At 42.6% G+C, this 24133-nt stretch overlaps 1 protein-coding gene across 1 annotated transcript in view; it reads left to right on the top strand.

The window, feature by feature from the left end:
• Positions 1 to 20658, top strand: part of col4a4 (collagen, type IV, alpha 4) — a 56695-nt gene extending 36037 nt beyond the window's left edge. The window contains exons 29-47 of the mRNA XM_086262661.1: positions 41 to 190; positions 534 to 695; positions 849 to 1016; positions 1222 to 1365; positions 1613 to 1720; positions 2174 to 2352; positions 3142 to 3205; positions 3290 to 3364; positions 3484 to 3591; positions 3674 to 3781; positions 8302 to 8373; positions 11194 to 11322; positions 11432 to 11539; positions 11838 to 11993; positions 14343 to 14588; positions 14809 to 14925; positions 15261 to 15446; positions 17895 to 18178; positions 18414 to 20658. Coding sequence (XP_086118787.1) covers positions 41 to 190; positions 534 to 695; positions 849 to 1016; positions 1222 to 1365; positions 1613 to 1720; positions 2174 to 2352; positions 3142 to 3205; positions 3290 to 3364; positions 3484 to 3591; positions 3674 to 3781; positions 8302 to 8373; positions 11194 to 11322; positions 11432 to 11539; positions 11838 to 11993; positions 14343 to 14588; positions 14809 to 14925; positions 15261 to 15446; positions 17895 to 18178; positions 18414 to 18647 — 2798 coding nt within the window. The 3' untranslated portion in view covers positions 18648 to 20658. The remainder of the gene's footprint in view (positions 1 to 40; positions 191 to 533; positions 696 to 848; positions 1017 to 1221; positions 1366 to 1612; positions 1721 to 2173; positions 2353 to 3141; positions 3206 to 3289; positions 3365 to 3483; positions 3592 to 3673; positions 3782 to 8301; positions 8374 to 11193; positions 11323 to 11431; positions 11540 to 11837; positions 11994 to 14342; positions 14589 to 14808; positions 14926 to 15260; positions 15447 to 17894; positions 18179 to 18413) is intronic.
• Positions 20659 to 24133: the final 3475 nt, after the last annotated feature.

The raw sequence follows: 24133 nt of genomic DNA, 5'->3' as shown, positions 1-24133 counted from the left end.
TATGAGCTGTTTCCAGACTGTTTAACTTTATGTGCACCAGGCTCTCCGGGACTTCGAGGCTCTGCAGGTCTCAGCGGACCAACAGGAGACTCTGCTTTTGGGCTCCCAGGCTCTATTGGCTTTCCAGGGACACGGGGCCCTCAAGGACCCAAAGGAGTGCCTGGCGACCCCGGCCAACATGGTCTACCAGGTGATTTACATCTCCGGCTAATTGTACTGATCCATGACATCGTGCTCTGGGAGGTCCATTTACTTTGTAATTTCTGTTTTGCATCACAATTTTCTGTGTACAAGATAGCGAGATAAACTATGCTGTGGTTTTACTGCGTGTAAACATATCCCTACCATGTTTAGAATAAAAGCACCAGTCTTGATAACAGCATTTTTAGCTCACCAGTGCATTTTGGTTAAGGTTCAGTTAGCATCCAGCCATTTGTATAAACTCTTCAGCTGTTTGCAAAACCCAAATTACAACTGGTGGATGATGCTGAGTTAAAGAAAGGACACTTGAATCTTTTCTTGTTTTTGTACAGGCATCGGTGGTCTCCATGGATGTCGTGGAGCAAAGGGTCAGAAAGGAGATGATGGAGCCCCCGGTATAACTGGCTGCTCAGGACCCACATCGAACCGATGTGATCCAGGAAAACCTGGTACCATGGGCCAGTCGGGCTTTCCGGGATCTATTGGAGCCCAAGGTAAACAAGCTCACTTTATTCACCCGGCAGCTTTTAATGTTATTAGGTTTCACTTAACTTTAGTTTCTTTGGTTATTTTGCTTTTTATCTTTGACAAATGTTTTTTATCACAGTAGTTCCAGTAAGTTCTGACTATGATGTCATCACTTTCAGGTATTTTTGGGGATAAAGGGGAGATCGGCAGCGTTGGTTCTGAAGGAATTGGCCGCAAAGGCTCTGTGGGTGCATCAGGACTTCCAGGTGTCCGTGGAAAGCCTGGTTGTCAGGGCCCCCCTGGACTCAATGGAAGCTCGGGACTTCAGGGCACTGGTGGTCCAAAAGGTGAGTCGTACATATATCCTAACCACAGACTGATTAAGACACTTGTTTTATACATGTACGATTTCATCACAGGTTTAAAAAGATCGTAAAGATCCTGCTCATTTGATCTATGACCTCACTAAATATTATGCTTATGGCCTCAGGCTCTAGTTCCAAGTCTTATTGAATAAAACATGATCACGAGACAAATTTTGACATGTTTAAGGTCTGACTGGACCCCGGGGCTGGGAGGGGGTGCCTGGGAACCCTGGAGAGCCTGGTGTCCCCGGAGATCCAGGCATGACTGGAGAGAGAGGGTTCAACGGACGAGATGGTGGTCAAGGAATCGAAGGGCCAAAAGGACAGAAGGGTAGACTGATACAGAGTGATACACTACAATGCTACTGCAGTACCATTACCACATATCTTTACAGTAACATTACAACCAATTGCCACAATTCTACCACAGCACTGTTACTGTGTTCCTAAAGATTACTGCTATTACTGTAAACATGCATTAAGTGAGACTTCCTGTCATTTATGAGGAAACATGGATGTTGACGATCCAGCTAATTCGAGCTCACCTTTTTAAAACATTTCCCGCGTGTCCCCTGCAGGCTTTCAAGGTCCAACAGGCCCTCCAGGACCAACCAACTACATCCGCATTAAAGGAAAGACAGGAGACCCAGGACATCCCTCCACTGTTGGATTTACTGGACCTCGAGGTCAGAATGATACTTTGTTGCCAAGCGGCAGTATCGTGGCCTGGATTAAGCACTAATTGATCAGAAAGTGGAAGGTCACCTGAAAGACTTAGAGTTAGACATAGATGCCACTCACCAAAACTGGAGCTCAGACTTCTTGGATGGTCGGTTAGTACAATTAAGTGCACAACAGCCATATTATTGGTCGGATAATTGGATTTAAAAAATCCCCCAAAAGGCTCCGTCAGCTCAAACAGTCCAGAGGTCCAGTTAATAAAGAACTCTTAGTGCAGTTGTTATGAAGGAGGAAATTATGGACAGAAACCAAAACACGTTGGGTATCGGTTAATTCTTTACTTATCTCAATAAAGAGCGTGGAATCTTCATTTCCCACGATGCTTTGGAGGTTCTGTGTGACAGATCGACTTTGTCCGCACTGAACTTTCTGATTTCCAACATTTTTTTTCACTACAGGAAGCAAAGGTATGCAGGGAGCAGCAGGCAAGCCAGGGCATCCAGGGTGCGACGGACCCCCGGGCATTGTAGGACCCCCCGGGCCCCCTGGACCCTGTGGCAAACAGGGGCCTGCGGGACTCCCGGGACTGAAGGGGTTTGAAGGATACTGTGGCTTTCCCGGAAGCGTTGGAGATCCAGTAAGGCAGCTGAAGACATCACTCGACTGACCCAAATTAAAAGCTTGATGAAGAAAGTTGCAGAAGCTGCCCTTTATCTCGATCGCCATTTGTGGTGCATGTGAAAGCATTTTGTAGTCATTCATCAGACTTGCTGTGTACTTGCACCTCGGGAGTCATGGTTAACATCCTTAGGCTGTTTGTACCTTCGCCTTTTTATTAAAGAACCAGATATCCAGATGTTTCTCGTATACATTGATGATTTAGGGCCCAAGCCATGCTGCCATCTGGGCCAACCAGGGTCACCTAAGAGGATAATAACATGGATAAAAAGTCAACTACAGCAACTTTTTCTTCTGTATGAAAGAAACAGAATGTTTGGATGCTCTCAGCTGCGACTCAGGATATTCAAGCCCAGCCAGGAGGAAACTGTTTTTAAATGATTTTTTATGTTTACGTATTTATGTTTCTGAGCTGCTCACAATCATAGGTGAAGATAAATCTGGTAAATCAAAAGCTTTACCTCAGGCCTCGGTTCTCCTCCTGTGGTCCAGTACAGTGCCTACATTACTGCTAACATTCCAGCAAATAACTTTATAGTTAAACTCTATTGTTTGGGGTAGCAAATGACTGAAAAGGCCATTTAGTTTACAATAAATACTTGGGAAATTAGCAAAAAGAGCACTCTTTGCCTTGAAGTGGTCCTTGAAGTGGTGCACAGTAAGCTTTTCAGTTTAAGACTTTGATTTGCTCAAAAAATGTTCAGAAAGAGTTGCAGGAAATATTGATCTGTTAATTTTGCGATTGCAGGGTGACAAAGGATGCTCAGGGAAACCTGGTGAGCCTGGTCCCCCAGGATGTAAAGGTCCCAAAGGTACAAGGTCACCCAGTCATGGTAATGTTTTTCATGTGTTCCTTTGTTGTGCAGGCTGTAGTGAAGAGTGTGCTTGTGTTTCAGGTAATAAAGGGGAGTCTGTTGGTTGCCCTGGTCCAAATGGAGAAAGGGGGCCTCGTGGAGACAAGGGGCACCTAGGTGATGATCTGTTTCTGGCTGTGCAGCGTGAAGTTTGATGTTTGAGTTAAAAGTAACCAGAGTAAGGAAAAAAACAGGAGAATGAATCAGGTGTTAATTCCTGTTTCTCTTCCTCTCAGGACCTCCTGGATCTCCTGGAGATCCGGGAGGGTTGGGTTTTACTGGGGCTCCAGGAGAGAAAGGATCCAAAGGAGAGAAAGGACACCATGGAAACATCGGTCCTGGAGGTACATAGATGTATTTTCAGTGATAAAGAGTGTATAACTCATTGGTTATCCATGACCTTATTAAAACTGTTTTCTCTGTCAGGTGTGATTGGGCCCCCAGGTCCCAGGGGTCAACCAGGTACTCCAGGTATTGAAGGTAAAAGTGGGGGTGATGGTCCTCCAGGACACGAAGGCTACCGAGGACTCAAAGGTTAGAACCTACTTTAAAGTCAGTTACTTTACAATTTCAAGTAACGAGGATTAAAGGACGGTTAATCTGGAGCCTTTAGTTTTTTTAACATGCGTCAGGTTGCTGATTCGGCGCTTCAGAGGTCGAGATAGAGACTGTTCAGATCAAATTTCAGCTGTAAATCAAGTCTTTCTTCAGCTTTAGCTTTAGCTTTAGCTTGAAATGGTACGAAGGGAAAAGTGGTGAACTGCCAGAGGTTAAAAAAAAAACGAAGGTTACCCAAAGCTGAAAAATGATGTACATTTCAGAATTATGGAGGTTGATCAAGTCTTGAAAGCTGATGCTACCAACTAACTCCAGCTACAGCCCCCTCTGTCTGCATAAAGCAGTGCTGGACACACTGTGGTAGCATTCACTCGTCAGCATCAGCTGAACAGTACTGTACTGCAGAAAGTAGTGTGATGCTACAAAAACGGTGAGAAAAAGGAAATTAACAAGAGAGACAGACCATCATAGAAATGCAGGTCTGTCCTACAGAGAGACTGCAAAGAAAGTCAAGGTGTCAGCGAGTCCAGTTTCCTTCAGCATCAAAGGCTCAGAAACAAACTGACAGGAAGAGGTCTGCAGACCCACAGACACGAATGAATCAGACACACGTTTCTGAGAGTTAACAGCTGTGTGACGGCGGCTCACAGGACAACAGCTTCAAGAAGCTAAATAGTGGTCGTAGTGAGCAAGTCTCAGTTTCAGCTGTGAAGAGAAGACTTCGAGCTGCAGGTTTGACGGGACGAGCTCCAGAAAGAAAGCCAGACGTCAGAATGAGACAAAGAGGCTGTCTGGGCCACGATTAGACTACTGAAGGCTGGAAGAAGGTTTTATGGACTGATGAATCAAATATGAAATCTTTGGTTCATCACGCAGGATCTTTGTACGCTGTCGAGTAGGTGAAAGGATGGTACCAGTGTGTAGCATGGAGCATGGAGGAGGAAGAGTGACGGTCTGGGGCTGTTTTATCGAGCTGGTTTGGGATGAACTGGACAGAAGAGTGAAAGCAAAACAACCTGCAAGCCACCATCATGGGACCTTCTGCTACAGATGTGGGACAATATTTGATGTCTATTGTAGAAAGACCACGGGTGTGTTCAGCTGTTAGATCTGAACTTATTTACACCAAAATTGAATATTTTGGTGTAAATAAGCCAAAGTGTGATGTCCACATATGTGGACGCCAGGTCCTAGGAGGTTAAGGCATGTGGAGCATGAAGTCACCAAACTCCAGCCACCTTCAGCTCTTCACTATAGAAACTCCAACGAGCTGTTCCTCTGCAGCAGAAAAATAAGTATCAGGCTAGTTTCACGAGGCTCTGTAGGTTGTTAGGCGGGCTTTTTCTAACAGCAAAGAAAGAACATTTTTGTTTCTAAATGTGCTACAGGTATTTTAAAAACACAAGAACAATGAATTTAGATACAGCATTTTAGAGAGTTTTGCACGAATTGTACTGACTAGAGATGGCACGATACCACTTTTTTATGTCCGATACCGATACCGATATCATAAATTTGGATATCTGCCGATACCGATATGAATCCGATATAGTGTTTTTTAATCAACAAAACTGTTTTTTAAATATCTTGCTGCATTTTGTATAAGTTCATACTCAAGTTAAAAACAACAACTACACTAAAGCTATTCTGTTATACCTGTATGCAAAAAAAATGTTTCATAGTTCAGCAATACTGATCAATCTAATAAACTTAAACCTACACCATCCTCCCTATTCTGGTATTTTAAAGAGTACTTAGCATAAATATTAAGCAACCTAACTAATAGGGTTCCAACTCCCAGCAACAACAAAAATAAATAAATAAAAAATAGGGAACCACCCCTCACGCTCCACCTCATGATGCTTAATCGACGTAATCAACCTTAATTTGATGCAGTGTGAAAAAAAATGCACAGAAATCAATTATTTTTCAAGAAATATTAAATAGATTCAACATCTTTCTTCAACAAAATTGCAGACTGCACAGATGGTACCTTCCCAAAGGAAAAAGTACTATAGCTTACTAGGGTATATATATTAGACTTAATAGTCACTATATACAGTAATGGACTTCTATTCATTTTGCATCAAATTAAAACTTTGGGTGTCAGATAATTATTTATTAAAAGCTAGACATTTTAAATGAGGATAAGAAAGAAAAGTATGTCTTTGTGCCCCCTTTTCCCTGTTCATGCCCTATCGGCCCCCCTGGCTAAACTTTGCTAGATCCGCCCCTGCACAGTTACCAGCGTCAGCTACGTAGAAAAAGATCCTGGTGTAGAAAGTAATATTAAATACATTCTAACAACAGCTGATTAAGCTTAAACGTGCTGCTGTTGTTCAGCCGCTGGTTTCCTCTTTCTGGGGCCCGTTCTTCGTACGTCGCTTACTACATCCAAGATCAAATGACACATCCAAGATCAAATCATCGCGCTAACCGTGAGCTCGCTAATCCGGTTCCCCGAACACACCTGCTGTTGACGATTACTACAGCTGGACGCAGGAATGTGACATCACTGGGTGTCGTAAAAGGGGCTACGCATCGATAGTAGAAACATTGATCGGCAACCCGCTGATTGGTCGGCGAAAATGTCGAAGGGGCGTGCTCGGTATTTTCCGGCAGCAGAGCAAGAACTCATGAGTGAGGGATTACAGGAGTTTCAGAGTTTAATTAAAACGCAAGAGAACACTGCAAAGGCTGCAAAAGCAAGGAGAGAGGGCTGGCAGAAAGTTGCTGACAAATCAAACTCGTAGGTAATTTAATAATAATAATAATAATGGATTGGGTTTATATAGCGCTTTCCAAGGCACCCAAAGCGCTTTACGATACCACTATTCATTCACTCCCACATTCACACACTGGTGGAGGCAGCTACGGTTGTAGCCAGGCTGCCATATCGCACCATCGGCCCCTCTGGCCAACACCAGTAGGCGGTAGGGTAGATCTATCATATGACACTATATTGTCCAATATCATATGGCATTATATTATATTATAATATGTTATATTATATCCCCTTTCACATTAGAGCCACAACAGGACCCACAAGAACATGGGAACAAGTAAAAGTGGAATACAGGAGTATTCTACAGAATGGTAATATTTATCTCTTAGATTGCTTTGCGTCTCTTGGCAAGGTAATACTGGCCTGTAATACTCTGTTAGTTTGTTCATAACAGCAACCAAGAAAAGGGCAGAGGAAAAAAAGACAGGTGGTGGTCCTGCACCCCCTCGTCAACAAGTTGGTTAAGTGAATAATACCCTCACGGGAATATCGATATCTCTCTATGAGCACACTGTCGCGCTGAGCTAAAGGATCCTGTCTATCCCGCAATATACGCTGAATTCTGAGGACTCTCCTTATCAATCTTGCACCTTCCGCAATGGGTTGGTCGCGTATACGGACAGGACATGGCTGCGACAGGCTTCCCAAATCCACCTTCGCTTTTATAGCCGTGGTCTCTCATCTTGATTACACGAAGTAATTTACAATTACTACTCTGAAATATGAATTACATCTGTAATAATCACATACATGTAATAGAATGTTAATAGTACATTTCCCTTTTTTAGGAAATGACCTGTATGTATCTGTGTGACATCAATAAAAGGATCAAGTGCTGCATTGTCTTTAGTTACATTGATAATATTTATTTATGGTGAAACAGTGGTAAAATATCGCTGTTGCTTTCGTATAGATGAAGCGGACATACCTGCGTGGCCGCGATCTAATCCTGTTTACATAAAGTGAACCTGCTCCCGAGCAGGTTTACGCTTACGGCTCTGTTGCTATGACAGCAAGTCCCGGATGAGCTTCGGGGAACCGACTGATCCAGGATCACGCGAAATCGTCAACAATCTAATCCGGCTAACCTACTTAGCGAGGTACGAAGAACGGGCCCCTGGTGCAAAGTGGGCCAAAAACAAACAAGAGACACGGACTCACGACAGAAAAGCTGATCAGCTGATCGTTAAGCAGTTTCATGATTGAAGTAGCAGCAGGAGAGGCAGTCGCTCCATATATCGCTCGTTAAGCTTAACGCAGGAATGCTTTACAAACATTCAGAGATGGACTTACACACTTGCTTTACTTCTCTCGGGGATAACTTTGTCGGAGATGAAATGCCGGGTTGCTAGCGAAGCTCCAAATGCTATCCAGACCACCGACAGGTCCCGCATGCCACAGCTGCTCTATCACGTGATGCATACTGCTCCAACGTGCTAACGTTCTGAGTTGAGTTACGGCGTATTGCAAGTTTTGTGAGGTGCTTTCGTGATATTTAATGGATCGGATTACATTTTTTATTTTTCTCCGATATCCGATCCAGTAATTTAGGTCAGTATCGGACCGATACCGATACGTAATATCGGATCGGTCCATCTCTAGTACTGACTGTAGCAAAAAAAGAGGAAACAAAAAGAAATATCCACAGACATTGTGGGTCCCTCAGATCTGCAGAAACAGTGTGTGAGATGGTTTGGTTTTGTTGTGCCAGGTCCTCCTGGACCGCTGGGACTTCATGGACTGGACGGACTGAAAGGAGAGAAGGGGGCCACTGGGACCAGAGGTACAGGTGTACACACACACACACACACACACACACACACACACACACACACACACACACACACACACACACACACACACACACACACACCAATTCAATTTTATTTATATAGCGCCAAATCACAACAACAGTCGCCTCAAGGTCTTTATATTAAGGTAGTAATGTCGACCCTACAATAACACATACAGAGAAAAACCCAACAATCATATGACCCCCTATGAGGAGCACTTTGGCAACAGTGGGAAGGAAAAACTCCCTTTTAACAGGAAGAAACCTCCGGCAGAACCAGGCTCAGGTGCGAGAAGGAAGACAGGATAAAGACATGCTGTGGAAGAGAGACAGAGATTAATAACAGATATGATTCAGTGCAGAGAGGTCTGTTAATACATAGTGAGTGAGAAAGGTGACTGGAAAGGAAAAACTCAATGCATCATGGGAATCCCCGGCAGCCTACGTCTATTGCAGCATAACTAAGGGAGGATTCAGGGTCACCTGGTCCAGCCCTAACTATATGCTTTAGCAAAAAGGAAAGTTTGAAGCCTAATCTTGAAAGTAGAGATAGTGTCTGTCTCCTGAATCCAAACTGGAAGCTGGTTCCACAGAAGAGGGGCCTGAAAACTGAAGGCTCTGCCTCCCATTCTACTTTTAAATACTCTAGGAACAACAAGTAGGCCTGCAGAGCGAGAGCGAAGTGCTCTAATAGGGTGATATGGTGCTACAAGGTCATTAAGATAAGATGGGGCCTGATTATTTAAGACCTTGTATGTGAGGAGCAGGATTTTGAATTCTGGATTTAACAGGAAGCCAAAACAGGAGAAATCTGCTCTCTCTTTCTAGTCCCTGTCAGGACTCTTGCTGCAGCATTCTGGATCAGCTGAAGGCTTTTCAGGGAGTTTTTAGGACTTCCTGATAATAATGAGTTACAGTCGTCCAGCCTGGAAGTAATAAATGCATGAACTAGTTTTTCAGCGTCACTCTGAGACAGGATATTTCTAACTTTAGAGATGTTGCACAAATGGAAGAAAGCAGTCTTACATATTTGTTTAATATGTGCGTTGAAGGACATGTCCTGGTCAAAAATGACTCCAAGGTTCCTCACAGTGTTACTGGAGGCCGAGGTAATGCCATCCAGAGGAAGAATCCAGACAATCCTGCAATTTAACTAACTGGTGTGTTTCATACTCCAACAAAGTAATATATTAACATTTTACACAGAACATTTTTCTTTACAATGCAATAATGCAATATGTGACATTACTTTGTTTTTTCCCTAAAATGGTCCCCGTACCCCCCACCCCCATAAATGAAAGCATTCCTCTGCAGATGATCACAGATCAGCCTATAATTAGAGATCCATTCAAAGACAGCTGGGTCAAGCTGAATAAAAAAATGTTGTTGAGGTGGTCGTTTTCAACATTTACATGGGTGTTAAAATCACCCACAATATTTATTTTACCTGAGCTGAGCGTCGCATTCAACAGAAACTCTGAGTAAGGCCCAGGTGAATGATAGATAACAAAGGATAAAACTGGTCTCCAGCTAGGGTAACCAAGGCTAAGAGTCAACCCTACGTGTGATGTGCACATATGTGGATGCCAGGTACTAGGAGGTTAATAAACTGGAGAGCAAGATTGCTGCCACTTCTCCTCTTGGGCAGGTCCGTTGAGCATTTTAACAGTTATTATTCTCATTATTATTATTATTATTCTCATTTAAAGTAACATTTTCCTCCCGTAGTAACCAGTTCTCTGCTAGCTCTTCTAAATCAATATCTTGATCAATTATTAAATAGTTTTCTGATACGGATTTAGAAAAGAGAGACCCAATGTTTAATATTTTCACTGTTTTACTCTTTGGTTCAGATGTGGATACTGTATTGTTCTTTCTTTGTAATTGTTTATGTTTAAGTTGTTTGTTGCTGGTTTTTAGTTTGTTTTTTGTCTGTTTGGGAGCTGACACAGTCTCTATGGAGATGGGTTTTTGGGGGGGTAGCAGGAGGAGAGAAGCTGCAGAGAGGCGTGTAAGACTGCAACTCTGCTTCCTGGTCCCAACTCTGGATAGTCATATTTTGGGGGGTTTAATAAATTTGTCCATATTTCTAGAAATGAGAGCTGCTCCATCCAAAGTGGGATGGAGGCCGTCTCTCCTAACAAGACCAGGTTTCCTCCAGAAGGTTTGCCAATTATCTATGAAGCCCACATCGTTTCTGGGACACCACTCAGACAGCCAGCAATTTAAGGAGAACATGCGGCTAAACATGTCACTCCTGGTCTGATTGGGGAGGGGGCCAGAGAAAACTACATTGTTTTGGCAAAGTTACACACGATTACATATTATTGTTGGTAAGTTCTGGTTCAGGCAACCAGGTGTCGCTGCTGTCAATGTGAATTATAATTTCACCAAATCTGTTTATTCTTAGCCAACAGTTTCACGTTTCCTTCAGTGTTTCCTGCTCTGGGCTCTGGATCAATGATGGCCACTGGAGCCTCTCGCTTCACATTTCTAAGAACACTAAGAAAAGTTCTGCATGTTCGTGTTGTTGTAATGTCGTCTGGTATATTATTAGATTAAATCTATAAAGTTGTGTAAAAAAATTAACTTATCCTGGCAGAGTTGGGGTTCAAAATTCTGACTGGGTTTAGTTCAGAAAGGTACAGATTTTGTTTTAGAGATCTTGACCAAAGGTCCACCTGCAGAGCAGAATATAGCTGTTGTTATTGTGAACTTACTAATGATTATGAGACATTAATTCTCCTCATAGATCTTAAAATTACTTTCTATAAATTCTATAACACATTTTCATTTGGTCTGTTTTTTCAGGTCGGGGCTTTCCAGGTGTTGAAGGTTCCTTGGGTCCACCAGGAGATAAAGGTCCTCCAGGGCATCAAGGTCTTTGCGGCACATCTCAACCTGGACCACCAGGATACAAAGGCCCCGTCGGAACCAAAGGTCTGTACCAATATGATGATCTCTTGCTGAATTGCTGAATATGTAAATCTAAAAATCCTACCTTATCCTTTATTCTTGGTCAGTTATACGCCTCTCTGTGCTATTGTAGGGCCTCCAGGTAAATGTGGACCTCCAGGTAAACTTGGACCAGACTGCAAAACTCCTATCAAAGGGCCCTGTGGAGATCCTGGCTGTCCAGGCCAAGATGGAGAGCCAGGTCAGACTTGAGACTAACTTTTTAAAATCAGCCATGTCATTATAACCTAAACATTTCTTAATAGGTTATAGAAAGGTTCACGATTATCCAGCAATTTTCATGTTTTTGGCATTTTGTAACAGAAGATTTATACGGCCTAAATGCATGTAAGAGATTTGAAAGGTAACATCTTCTAGTTTATGAAATTATACTCATTCAGTGGCTAAAATGCTTCTTAGCCCTAGTTAATATTCAGTTTTATTTAAATTTAAGTGACAGATCATGCTGGATGACCTCTGACACGGGACTGATGTTTCAGGGAGTCTTGGTGAGATCGGGGATCCTGGTCAAAACCCTCCAATTCGTGGGGATATTGGGGACAATGGTAACGTGGGATTCCAAGGGCCAAAGGGACCAAGAGGATGCCCAGGACATATAGGAACACAAGGTTGCACTGGATACCCAGGACAGAAAGGTTAGAGTCCAACAAAAACAACACAACAAAAATGATGCTGACACTTATTCTGTTGGTCACAATTCACTTGACAACCTGACAGATCTCAGTTGTGGGTTACATGAACGTGTGCGGTGTGGGAATACATTAGCTGGTATATTATTAAGTGAATATCTTGATTGACCCTATTACTGAAAAAAACAACTAAAAGTGATCTTCATTAGATGACAGATGATGGTTGGGTTACAAAGGGACAACTGATAACTGTTTGTGGAGATCATAGCATTTCTACTCGTTGGTGTGGAGCTGTAAGTCATCTTTTGTCAGTCCTTCAACAACAAAATTCTGAGTGTTGCATTTCTGCTGAAATGATAAATTCAGACTTTATCCAAACTTTAAAACACTGTGATGCTGAGAAAACCACCAGTGGATGCATTTTATCCTCTTTTTCAGTTTGTGCTTAAAAACTACAACAAAGAACCAAGAAAAGGACCTAAACTCTGAATGTAGCTTTCTAACTTCATCGTGTTTGGCCAAGAATGTTACGGCCGGGTAGCCGGTGGGATGTGAACACAAAAGCAGAACGCACAGGACGTGGCCGATGAAACTGCCACAATAAAGAAAATAAGCAACAACATTAACAGAACAAGAACTAACAAAACCTAAACTGGGAAAAACTAAAAAATGAAACCTGAAAGTGCTGACGACACGAACCATGAACGTGAAACAGAGAACTCAACAGTGAACAGATGGAGACAGAGGACTTAAATACACAGATGAGTAACAAGGGAAGTGGAAACGCATGGGAAACAGCTGACACAAATGAACAGGACGACACAGGGGAAGCAAAAATAAACACACTGAACATGGAACGCGGACTGTCAAAATAAAACAGGAAACATAGTGAGATGTAGACTGTGGCAACACGAGCTAGACATGACAGGCTGGAGAAACATACAAGCATGCAGACACGGGAGACATGGAACCAACCACAGGGAGGGAAACATGTAAACAGGAAGGAGACGAGACACCTCGACCAGTCAACATGGACTCAAATCTAACTAAACATAATAACAAATACAAAGATAAACTTGATACTAAATAACAGACAACTAACACATTATAACTCAAAAAACATTAAGCCCAAAAGGTGGGCCAAAGCACCCAGGACCATGACAAAGAAGGCAGTTATACTGTTACCGTTATTTGAATCTTTACAACACAACTGTTGTTATTTAGAATAGTTCTTGTGTTTGAGACTGTCATGGTCCTGAGTCTGAGGACTCAGTGTTTTGTGTTCCTTATGCTTTTGTTCATTCCGAGTGTGTATTCTGTTGTGATTTTGCCATTTGTTAGGTTTCTGTTCTTTGCCTGCCTGCTTCCACTTCTCTGTGTTCCCTCTGTCTGTCCATGGTGTTATTGTGTCTGCTCATGAGTCTGCCTGTCAAGTTCAGTGTCCGGTCTGGTTCTCTGTGTCTGTTAGTTTCCTGTTTTATTCTGAAAGTTCATGTCTCATGTCAGTGTGTTCAGTTTTACCTCTCCCCTGTCTCGTTAGCCTTATTGCTCCCAGCTGTGTCTCCCTCCTGTGGCCCATTCCCTGATTACTCCCCGTGTATTTAAGCCCTGTGTTTTCCTGTGCTCTCTGTCGCGTCGTCTGTTTAACTCCATGTCAGTCTGCATTATTCTGTTACCTGGTATTCATTCTGCGTCTCTCTGCCATCTCTCTTTGTGCATTTCGCTCCTCCTCCCGTGAGTGTCTGGTTTAAGTTTTGTTCTTTAGTTTTCCCAGTTTAGGTTGGTTTACTCCCCGCTCTGCTCTTCCTGTTTTGTCACTTTATCACCTCTGCAAATAAATTTTCACTCGCACCCCAGTCAGTGCCTGCATCTTGGATCCTTTTCTCAATTCACCACACGACTGCTGTGCAGCCGTGACAGAGACAAACATAATTTTAAGGTAATGGTCCTTTAAACTAAAATAAAATAAAATAATTTTAAAATGGATTTCTTACCAGAAGTGATGACATCCCTAAAAAATCGTGGCCCGCGGTCAAGCTACAAGTTTAAACTGAAATCCAAAACACAGCATCATATTACGAAAGAACTTGAAAGACTGAACAGACAACAGTGGCTTAAACATCCACGTGCAGCTCTGAGTGAAAAGGTGTCATTACACAGAGATTAATGCATAGCTCGGTTTTTGTGCTCCCCACATGAAGGTAAAGGGTCATTGTGGTAATTCTGAGGGCTGAAAAAACTGAATGTCAACAGATAGAAACTTTTGGATGGAAACACACTGGGTACTACAGAGCTGTTGTGTATTTTTTATGTCATGCTCACTTAGATAACACGTCTGTGAATTTGTGTGATCAGGTATGAGAGGCGATAGTGGTTTGTTGGGAATACCTGGCCCTCGAGGTTGTAAGGGTGTTCCTGGTCACTGTGGATCTCCAGGACTTCCTGGATCTCCTGGAGATCATGGACCAAAAGGGGAAAAGGGTGACACCTTAGATCCTGAACTCATATCACCTCCAAAGGGTCCTCCTGGAGAAACTGGCTCAACTGGTCAATTTGGACATCCTGGCCTGAATGGAGAACAAGGCCCATGTGGTCCTAAAGGTGAGAAAGGGCAGAACTCTCATAATCATATCAGAATCTTATCTTACAAAAACCTCTGATTGTTAGATTTGACTGTAGTCATCCCAAAAAGTAATCATTATAAAGACTAGCTTCCTGGAGGTGAGGTTTCAAAATAAAACCTTCTGATGTCAAATTACTCCTAACATCAGATCTAATGTCAGTGTAGCTGACTGTTGTGATGCTTGATGACCTGTTTCAGGTGATAAGGGAGATTATGGACCTCAGGGATGTAAAGGCTGCGATGGAGCCCCTGGTCTAAAAGGAGACAAAGGAGAGCCAGGCCTGCCAGGAGAGAGTGGAGTAGTGGGACAGAAAGGTGAGACCTCTCCCTGTCTGACTTTTACCACATTTCTACTGAAGCAGTTTAAGGAACCTTTGCTGGTCTAAAACCAAGAACAACATGATTCAGGAACTGGGGCTGTGTTAAAGAAGGCCAGTCGCTTTCTTTCCAAGCTCCTTAAACTGCCATCACCTGGATGACTGAGAACCTACTCGGACTGTCATAACCAACAAGACCAGCTCAAATCTGCTTTGACTGCCAACAACACCACAGAGCTGTTGTAGCTTCTAGATAGGCTCAACTAAGCAAAAGCCAAAGTGTGGACACGGGCGTTTGTAACATCACTTACTGTTATGGTCTTTGGGTCGTAGGTAACCGTGGTCCAGAAGGTGAAAAGGGTTCTCACGGACCAACCAAAGAACTGAACTTGGGCTTGTTGGTGATGCACAGTCAAAGTGCAAACACTCCCAGGTGTCCAGGCAACATGAACACCCTGTGGGAAGGATTCAGTCTGCTGTATCTGGAAGGCCAGGAGCGGGCACACACTCAGGACTTGGGTAAGTACATATTTATAAATCCCACAGCAAACTCTTATTCCAGAACCGCTCAGTGCAGGATGTTCCCAGGCGTTACTTTCTTGTGACTCACCTTTGGCCCAGTAAACAGTTTCTCCTCAAACATCTCATTAGACCAGGATAAGGGAATGAACACCAGCTTAACTTTATCGAGGCCATTTGAACCAAATATGTTGCATTAGTTTGGAATTAATTTGTTTCTAGGATCACATTGGTTTATTAAGATTTAAAAATAAGTGTGAAACAACTTCCAAAAAAAGAGTTTAAGTGGGTGTTTTGTTGTCACATGTTGGGACATCAACATCTCCTTCGTCGGGCAGAAAGATAGTGCAGAGTTTTGTCCTTTAGTTTGTTCTTGAAGATCATGTGTTTCGAGGTCTAATGGGATATATAGAATTACAAAGCTATAGCTTTACATGCCTAACATCTATATCATCCACACACACTTTAACCACATGCTAACAAATCCCATGCTAACTCATGTTATAGATATCGTTAGCTAAGAATTCCAGTAATTCCACTTATCTACACTGTGATAATCTCCACAATAGATATACCTGCCAACAAACGGCTGAAAGTTTTGTGAAGGTCAAATGTCAACAACAGTCAGAGGTCTCCTTGTTCAGATCAACCACCATCTCCCAAAGATGTCTGTGGTCTCAGAGGTATACTGGATCTGCCCTGGGTCTCCTTCCCCTGAGGCTCTCTGAGGTTCCTATTCTTCATAATCTGCTTGTTAAAGCCAAGTCCACGACACTGATGTGGGATGGCTCAAAGAACCCCTCTGATCTATATCAGTTCTCCAGAATCTGAGGTTCAGCGATCGGCCAGAATCTCCTCTTGATTACCTTTTTTTTTTTTTCTTTCTCCTCTTGATTACCTGATAGCTGGACGCTCACAATCCGGTCGTTAAGTGATGACGTGACGAATCCTACTTCCGGGTCTAAAGTAGTCTGCGTTTAATATGGCTTTTGTGTTGTTAACATGTTTAATGTTTTGCATTTTCTTCTATTTGATCTCAAAAAGCTCCTAAAACAGTCAGTGATCACTGTTGACCTCCCTCGGCTTTTATTACCGCTAATCATTTATTTAAGCTCAGTTTTTAAAACCTTAGGATGTAACTACAGCCCAGCCCATGCAGCAGTATATGAATGACTAACCTCGTATTGTGGATGGATTATCTCAGTTGTTCTCCTGGCTGAAGTTTGGTCCTTTTACAGCATCCTGCCATGCGATTACATTTGTTTCTGACCACCGAGAACACTCACGTTAACTTTTATCGAGTGGAAAAAAAGTTAGCTTGTTTATATTATGCTAACATAGCTGTGTCGCTAGCGGTCACGTAGCACATCATTATATAGCAGCTAGCCCAACTTCAGTAACCCTACAAACGTCACTGCTGTTTAGTTTTCTGTCTTCATTTATGCTGGAAGTGATAACAGTGTCATGATACGTTGTGTGGCAGGCAGGAGAAGGACCCAAGATGCAGACTCACAGACACGGGGATAAACTCAAAAACACAGCTTTAATGCTGGCAAAAAGTGGAACACAAAAACAGTACTAAACTAAACTGGAAAAGCTAAACATAAAGTAAACCAGGAACCACGGGGAGAATAACACACAACATGAGGGAGAACGCGACGCCGAACAGAGGGAGACGCAGACAGAAATACACAGAGGGTTAACGAGGAAAGTGGGAACACACGGGGAACACAGCTGACACAGATAACCATAACGGGACAGGGCGGGGTGAACATAACACTGACGGGAGACGGGCAGAGTCAAACAGGAAGTACACAGAGGTTCAGACAGGAGGAGAGAGCACGGGGAGAACACAGACATAACAGGCTGGGGAAAACATGGAATAAAACACGAAAGGGGACAAGGGCTCATGAATACATAGAGGGGCACACAGGGGGTGAGAGTCACAAAGGGAAAGCACACAGGGAACAACATAACAGGGCAACTCAGGAAACAGAACCTAAACAGGGAACTGAATACAAAAATACAAGAGAACTAAGAATACTGGGCCAACACGGCCCAGGACCATGACAAACAGAGCTGTACGTTTGAATTTGTTTCCAAAACCCCGCAGGCAGGACATGCTATATTGTATTTAGATAGAAGCTAGCGAGCTAACTCCCCGCTAACTTCTAACTCCGTTAAATGTCATAAATTCCGTTTTCATGGATGCCTGGATGTTAAACTCAGTTGTTACACCTGGTAGAGCAGAACGCTGATCATTTTATTAAAGATGAAAGACTTTAGACAGTTTTTAACTCTCAGTAATGCCATAGTGATCGTTTGATATATGGACCTGCAGCGGAGTTTAGGCCCAGACACGGCTAGTGACGTCAGACTGAACGACCGGATTTGTTTCTCTGCTGGATGTGTTTGGGAATAATTGAAATGTGTTGCGTGTATTTCCAGGTCAGCCGGGGTCGTGCATGCGTGTCTTTTCCACCTTGCCCTTCGCTCCATGTAACAAGCGTACCTGCTCTTACGCCAGTCGTAATGATAAATCCTATTGGCTAACGACGATGGAGCCTGTCCCACGTGAACACGTGAGTGGACCCAGCATCCAAAACTACATCAGCCGCTGTGTGGTGTGTGAAGCCCCATCCCTACCCATCGCAGTGCACAGCCAGTCCAGACAGTCTGTGGAGTGTCCCGAAAACTGGACAGAACTGTGGGACGGATACTCCTTCGTCATGGTGAGTACTGCAGTGGTGCCAGATTATTAAACTACGTTGCTACTGCTGTTACTGGTGCTACTGTGTAGACTAAAACCTAAGTCTAAGCTACATTAAACTTTACTTATGTAAACCAGAGTTAAACTCTTAAACTTCGCTGAAATTTAGACTAAACTTACCAGTCGTAATAATACAACAATCCTCTGAAATGTGAGCTCTGTGCAGATGATGATGTAATTTCCCATGTGTCTAATAGCATACAGGCGCAGGTGATGAAGGTGGCGGCCAGCCTCTGACATCATCAGGTAGCTGTCTGAAAGCATACAAGGCCCAGCCGTTCGTGGAGTGTCAGGGGCCTCGTGGAACCTGCCACTTCTTCGCCAACATGTACAGTTTCTGGCTGACCACCCTGACCGACCCGGCGATGCTGACCAATGACCAAGAGCAGAGGAGGAGCATTGCAAAGTGCAAAGTCTGCATGAGGCTGTGAGCGGGAGGGCTGCCACCTCCACCTGTGTGAGACAGAGAAGAGATGCTTCATCTCCACATCTTTCTCAAGGAAATTGAGAGGACGCATCACTTCCTCCAACTTTACGAGGCAGGAGGGAGCGAGTGAGGATGTGCTTCGGCTCCATCGAAGTGGCAGGACTAGTGTGTTTGTCTCTGTGAGGAGAGACCGTCGTCTTACAGTCAGTCAGCTGCTCGGCTGATAATCAATCAGTCCTGATCTGCATCAGCTCAGCACTCGCATCATTACATTCATCAGTAGGTGGGTTATTAATGAAACTACTTTAACATAAATAAATTTGCCTAAATACTCCAAAAAATACTTTAAAAACATGACTTCACAGGAAAGCGCCGCACATTGTGGTTCGGATGCCCTTCCTGACACGTGCGCCTCTTTCATCTGTCACTCGAATTTGGAAACTGTAAATATTCATATTTGTAAAAACGGCAGTGACGGACATTCAGGCTACTTGCGTCAGCTCGTGAGGTTAGTGAGTCCTTCTCCGTGCAGATGACAAACAGACTTTCTTTTGGATAAAATAGTCTCATAATATACTTAACATCCAATCTGCAGCACATAGCTGTGTTTTACAGCAGGTCACTTTCCGAGGTTCGTGCTTGGAATGATGTGTTTTTATTCCGGTGTGTAACAGGGTTGGGTACGCAGCCTATTATCCAGTTTTTATATGATATCACATGTGATTTAGTTTCCTTTAATTAATTCAGACGTGGCTTTATCTGCAGCTCCGTGTGTGTTCTTGGGCTCCGCGAGAGTAACTTTGTATGAAAGACAGTTCAAAATAATCCTTTTCTATCTCACATGTACTGTAAACGAGCTGTTTTAGCTGCTTGAAATATTATAAATATAAGTGACTGATATTAATATTTAATGTACATAGCTAACAGTCTAAGAGCCTCTAAAACTTTTCATGTTTTCTTTTTTATTGTCTTTTCTGTGGTTGTTACAGTTCAGCATTACTCAGGGATGGAAGTAACCAATTAACCGAAACAATCTAGTCTTTCTGTAATAATTCTTTTTGAGTCATTTTAGGTGTTTGCCATAAATATAATTAAAAACAAAAAATTCCTGTGAACTACAGGCTGGGAAATGACAGCGAATCAGAATGAGCCACATTTCTATCCCAAGTGTTTGTAAAAGTCAGACTGCAGCTCTGCCTGATTTTGTGCAGCGCTAAGCGAAGCTTCAGCTGCCACAGTAACATGATTATAATACTAATACACACACAGATACAAAGAAACACAGTCAGGGGGAAACGGAGCGAATGAAAAAGCCATGTGCTGTTGCTTACACTCTATCTCAGCAAGTTTGACAGAGAAATGAACGTAGTCGGGGGTTAAGGTGGAATTCAGCAGGGGGCTGTAGAGCTGTCGGCTCTGTGAGCAGGTTTTGTGTGCAGACTGTGATCAGCTGTAACTAAGATTGAGGAAGTGATTCCTCTGCTCTTATCTTCAACACGACATAGAGCAGTTAAAGAAACTCTGCTCCTACAGAGATGATTATCTCATTCATGGTGCTTGACTCGCTGGTATAACTCTGATTTAGAAGATCATCGTTTAGCCTGGAAAAATTATTTTGTGCTTTATAAGAAAGCCCTCCACAAAGCCAGACCATCTTACTATTCATCACTGATTGAAGAAAATAAGAACAACTCTATGTTTGCTGTTATGGTCTACAGGCCTTTTAGGGTCACAGCTTTAAACCTTTACTCAAAAAGCATCTCTAGACCCAGCAGTCTTAGCTAATTATAGGCCAATCTCCAACCTTCCTTTCATATCAAACATCCTTGAAAGAGTAGTTGTCAAACAGCTAACAGATCATCTGCAGAGGTTTATTTGAAGAGTTTCAGTCAGGTTTCAGAGCTCATCACAGCACAGAAACAGCTTTAGTGAAGGTTACAAATGATCTTCTTATGGCCTCTGACAGTGGACTCATCTCTGTGCTTGTCCTGCTAGACCTCAGTGCAGCGTTCGATACTGTCGACCATAATATCCTATTAGAGCGATTAGAACATGCTGTAGGTATTACAGGTACTGTGCTGCAGTGGTTTGTATCATATCTATCTAATAGACTCCAGTTTGTGCATGTAAATGGAGAGTCCTCTTCACACACTGAGGTTAATTATGGAGTTCCACAGGGTTCAGTGCTAGGACCAATTCTGTTTACATTATACATGCTTCCCTTAGGCAGCATCATTAGAAGACATAGCATACATTTACACTGCTATGCAGATGACACCCAGCTCTATCTGTCCATGAAGCCAGATAACACACACCAATTAGTTAAACTGCAGGAATGTCTTAAAGACATAAAGACCTGGATGGCCACTAACTTTCTGCTTCTTAATTCAGATCAAACTGAGGTTATTGTACTCGGCCCTGAAAATCTTAGAAATATGGTATCTAAGCAGATTCTTACTCTGGATGGCATTACCTTGGCCTCCAGTAACACTGTGAGGAACCTTGGAGTCATTTTTGACCAGGACATGTCCTTCAACGCACATATTAAACAAATATGTAAGACTGCTTTCTTCCATTTGTGCAACATCTCTAAAGTTAGAAATATCCTGTATATATCTGTCATCCCATGTCTATATAAATAAAGCTGAACTGAATTAAATTTGATGGATTTATTTTTGTTTTTTTGCTTGCTGTAGAAAGATTGCTGAGACGTTTACTGATCACAAAGAATACCTTCACGTATTTGTAGTTTTAAAGCCACAATAATTTAAATGTTTCACTTTCATAGAGCAGACTTTAGAGCATCCTGTTTCACATGGAAGCAAACAGAGCTGGACTAGAACCCAAGGAAATGGAAAGATGGTTGGAGTCAATTTCAGTAGGTTCTGTGCGTTCTTGAGGAATTAGACTACGCGTCAAAAGAATAATATGTTGGTAAACAGATTTTTAATAGTCCTAATAATTAGTTTTTAATACTCATTTAACAATTCATCATCATGACTGGTTACCAATCTATATGTTCATAAAAAAGATATAAACCCCACTTCTTTTGATTTTCACATATTCATTCCTAGGGCTGCAGCTATATGATGATAATAATAAACATTGCTCATTAAAAAAACTAAAGTTTAACTGCATACAACATCTGTCAAAAACCCCAAAACAACTTTTGGTTGTAATTATGTGCCATATTAAAATTTGTTATAAAGAAAAAATCTTCTTAAATGCAAAAATATATAAATAATCTCAAGTCCAGTCAAAGTAAAATAAATAAAGACATATGCAATCTAAACTAAGGCATAAAGAAATCTGCTCTGTCTCGTTGGACGGCTGTAGGAAGCAAAAAGAGCTCGGACAGTGTTAGAAAGCTTGCATGAGGTAGAGCTGGTGTGAGTCTATGTTTGTGAGTGAATGACACTGATGTGGTGGTGAATGTGTTGGCTGCACTGAAGAAAAGCATCCTGAAGTTTGTGCTGCTGAAAACAAGACGTTGGCGTAGACGTTAATTAATATTAATTATGATTTCCTGTCCAACCCCTTGGCTCAGAGTTTTACTGGTCCATACAGGGCCTGGACTGGCATGATCCGGGTGGCTGTGATCACTGTGGTCTATAATCAGAATCTATATTTCTAGGTTTTAATCAGGTCGGTCCACCAGGAAAGTGCCCGGTGGGCCAGATCAGCAGTCCAGCCCTGCACACACATTTTTATTTACTTGTGAAAAAGCTGTTATTTGTATAATTTTAATATTAATGCATTTAATGAATATAATGTTTTATTTTCACTTTAAACCTGAAAAAAGTTGCAAAGCCTTGAAGTTAATATGGTCTGGTACACCCCGCGCCCCCCCTTTGACTCACCCCTGTTTGCTGCAGGTACCTTCAGTGTGAAACAGGCGGTGTGGTTTAAATATGTATCAGTTAAAAAGAAATCGTTGGTGTGTGTCGAAGCTAAAGTTTGTTTTCTTCACGTCAGACTTTCCTGATCAGTGCTTCGTGTTATCGGTGTTTTTAAACTGAGGCCTATATGGGCATCATATTTCAAAGACTTAACTCGGTGAATCGTTGCAGTACTCGTAATCGTTCCTGTTACTTCCTGTTACTTCCAGCATCCCGATGTTACATTCTGCGTTTCTTTTACGTGCGTCATCCGTACCTGAAGTTTGGATCTGCGACAGAATTTTGTTTGAAACGTTACTAAATTTGGAATGAAGTCCCAATCTAAGCAAAAACTGGAACCGTCTGTAAAGCCACGTGACCTTGTTTTTGGGATGAGAGTCTTTGAAGTGGTCTCAGATGCTCTGAGCTCCTCTACATGTCATCATCCTCTTTATGAGCCTTCATCCACCTACTGAACACCAATGTCCACCACACAAACATGTTCAACCCCACTTTGATCTGTAACAGTTTGTCCCTCCTCTATTGTAAATTTGATTGAAACAGGTTTCATGTATTTATTATAATTCTATTATTGCAAAAACAAAATAAAGCATCAGGATCTAAGTTACAGAGTTAATATGCTGCGTTGCTGTTGCGTCAGGGCTGATGGTACATCCTGTAACAGCTGACTGGCCAGGATGACGTTCTCTCCTCATCAGAGACCAATGACAAACAAACAACTTTAGCCCCGCCTCCAGCCCCGCCTCCAGCCCCTCCACAGCCCGGTCAGGACTGCCTGGAAACCCTTTTCGTCGGTCTGCTGAGAGACATTATGACTGAGCTTGTAATCACTCTGATTGGTCAGCTGCGAGGCAGTGACTCCATGTCATTGGTCAGTCAGTATTTTATAAATAAGTAGAGGAAGAATAGTGTGAGAAGCTGTGAATATATCTGAGAATAAACCTTGAAACGTGTCTTTGGAGCTTCTCCATCATCTCCATGTTTGTTAATCATGTGTTTGAGTTTTCAGCTCGTGGCTCATTTAAACACTAAAGATGTGTCACACTGCCAGACTGAACCAGGACCGGCAGCCCGGGTCAGCATACCCGAGATCTCTTTTCCTCATCGTCTTTGTTTGAGCTTTAGCTTCATTCAAGCTAAGAGGTTAGACGAAGGTGGTCATCAGCTCAATACGTGCACCAATCAGAAACCAGGACAGACGACTGGCAGCAGAGCGGCTGATTTTCCAACAAACGCAAAAATGTTGTATAAGAAAAGTATGAACAAGTTCTCCACACAACACGAGCTGAAAGCTACATAGTGAATGTGATAGATGGAGATCAGCACCATCATTCAAACAGCAAACACTAAATATATATATTAAATAGTTTTATTACTCATCTGGAAGACAAAGCTTTGGTAATAAAGTTTCTCCTGCAACATGTTTCTTAGTGTTTCAAAGACAAAGACGTTAAGCTGTCTTTACAAAGTAGACCGCTCGTCTTTTCCCCTGCACACTGAGCTCTGAGGGATCTCTGGGATGCTCTAATTTCTTCTCGAGCATGCTCTGCTGCACAACTTACCATCATGATGTACCTGAATAAGAAGTAAA

This window comes from Aulonocara sp. 'chitande type north' Nkhata Bay, linkage group LG14 (assembly GCF_057382095.1).
Source record: "Aulonocara sp. 'chitande type north' Nkhata Bay isolate Kocher_YH1m ecotype deep benthic linkage group LG14, A_spYH_male_GT1.1, whole genome shotgun sequence".
Lineage (NCBI taxonomy): Eukaryota > Metazoa > Chordata > Actinopteri > Cichliformes > Cichlidae > Aulonocara > Aulonocara sp. 'chitande type north' Nkhata Bay.
The sequence above is the reverse complement of the archived record's forward strand: the minus strand, read 5'-3'. Positions and strand labels throughout refer to the sequence as shown.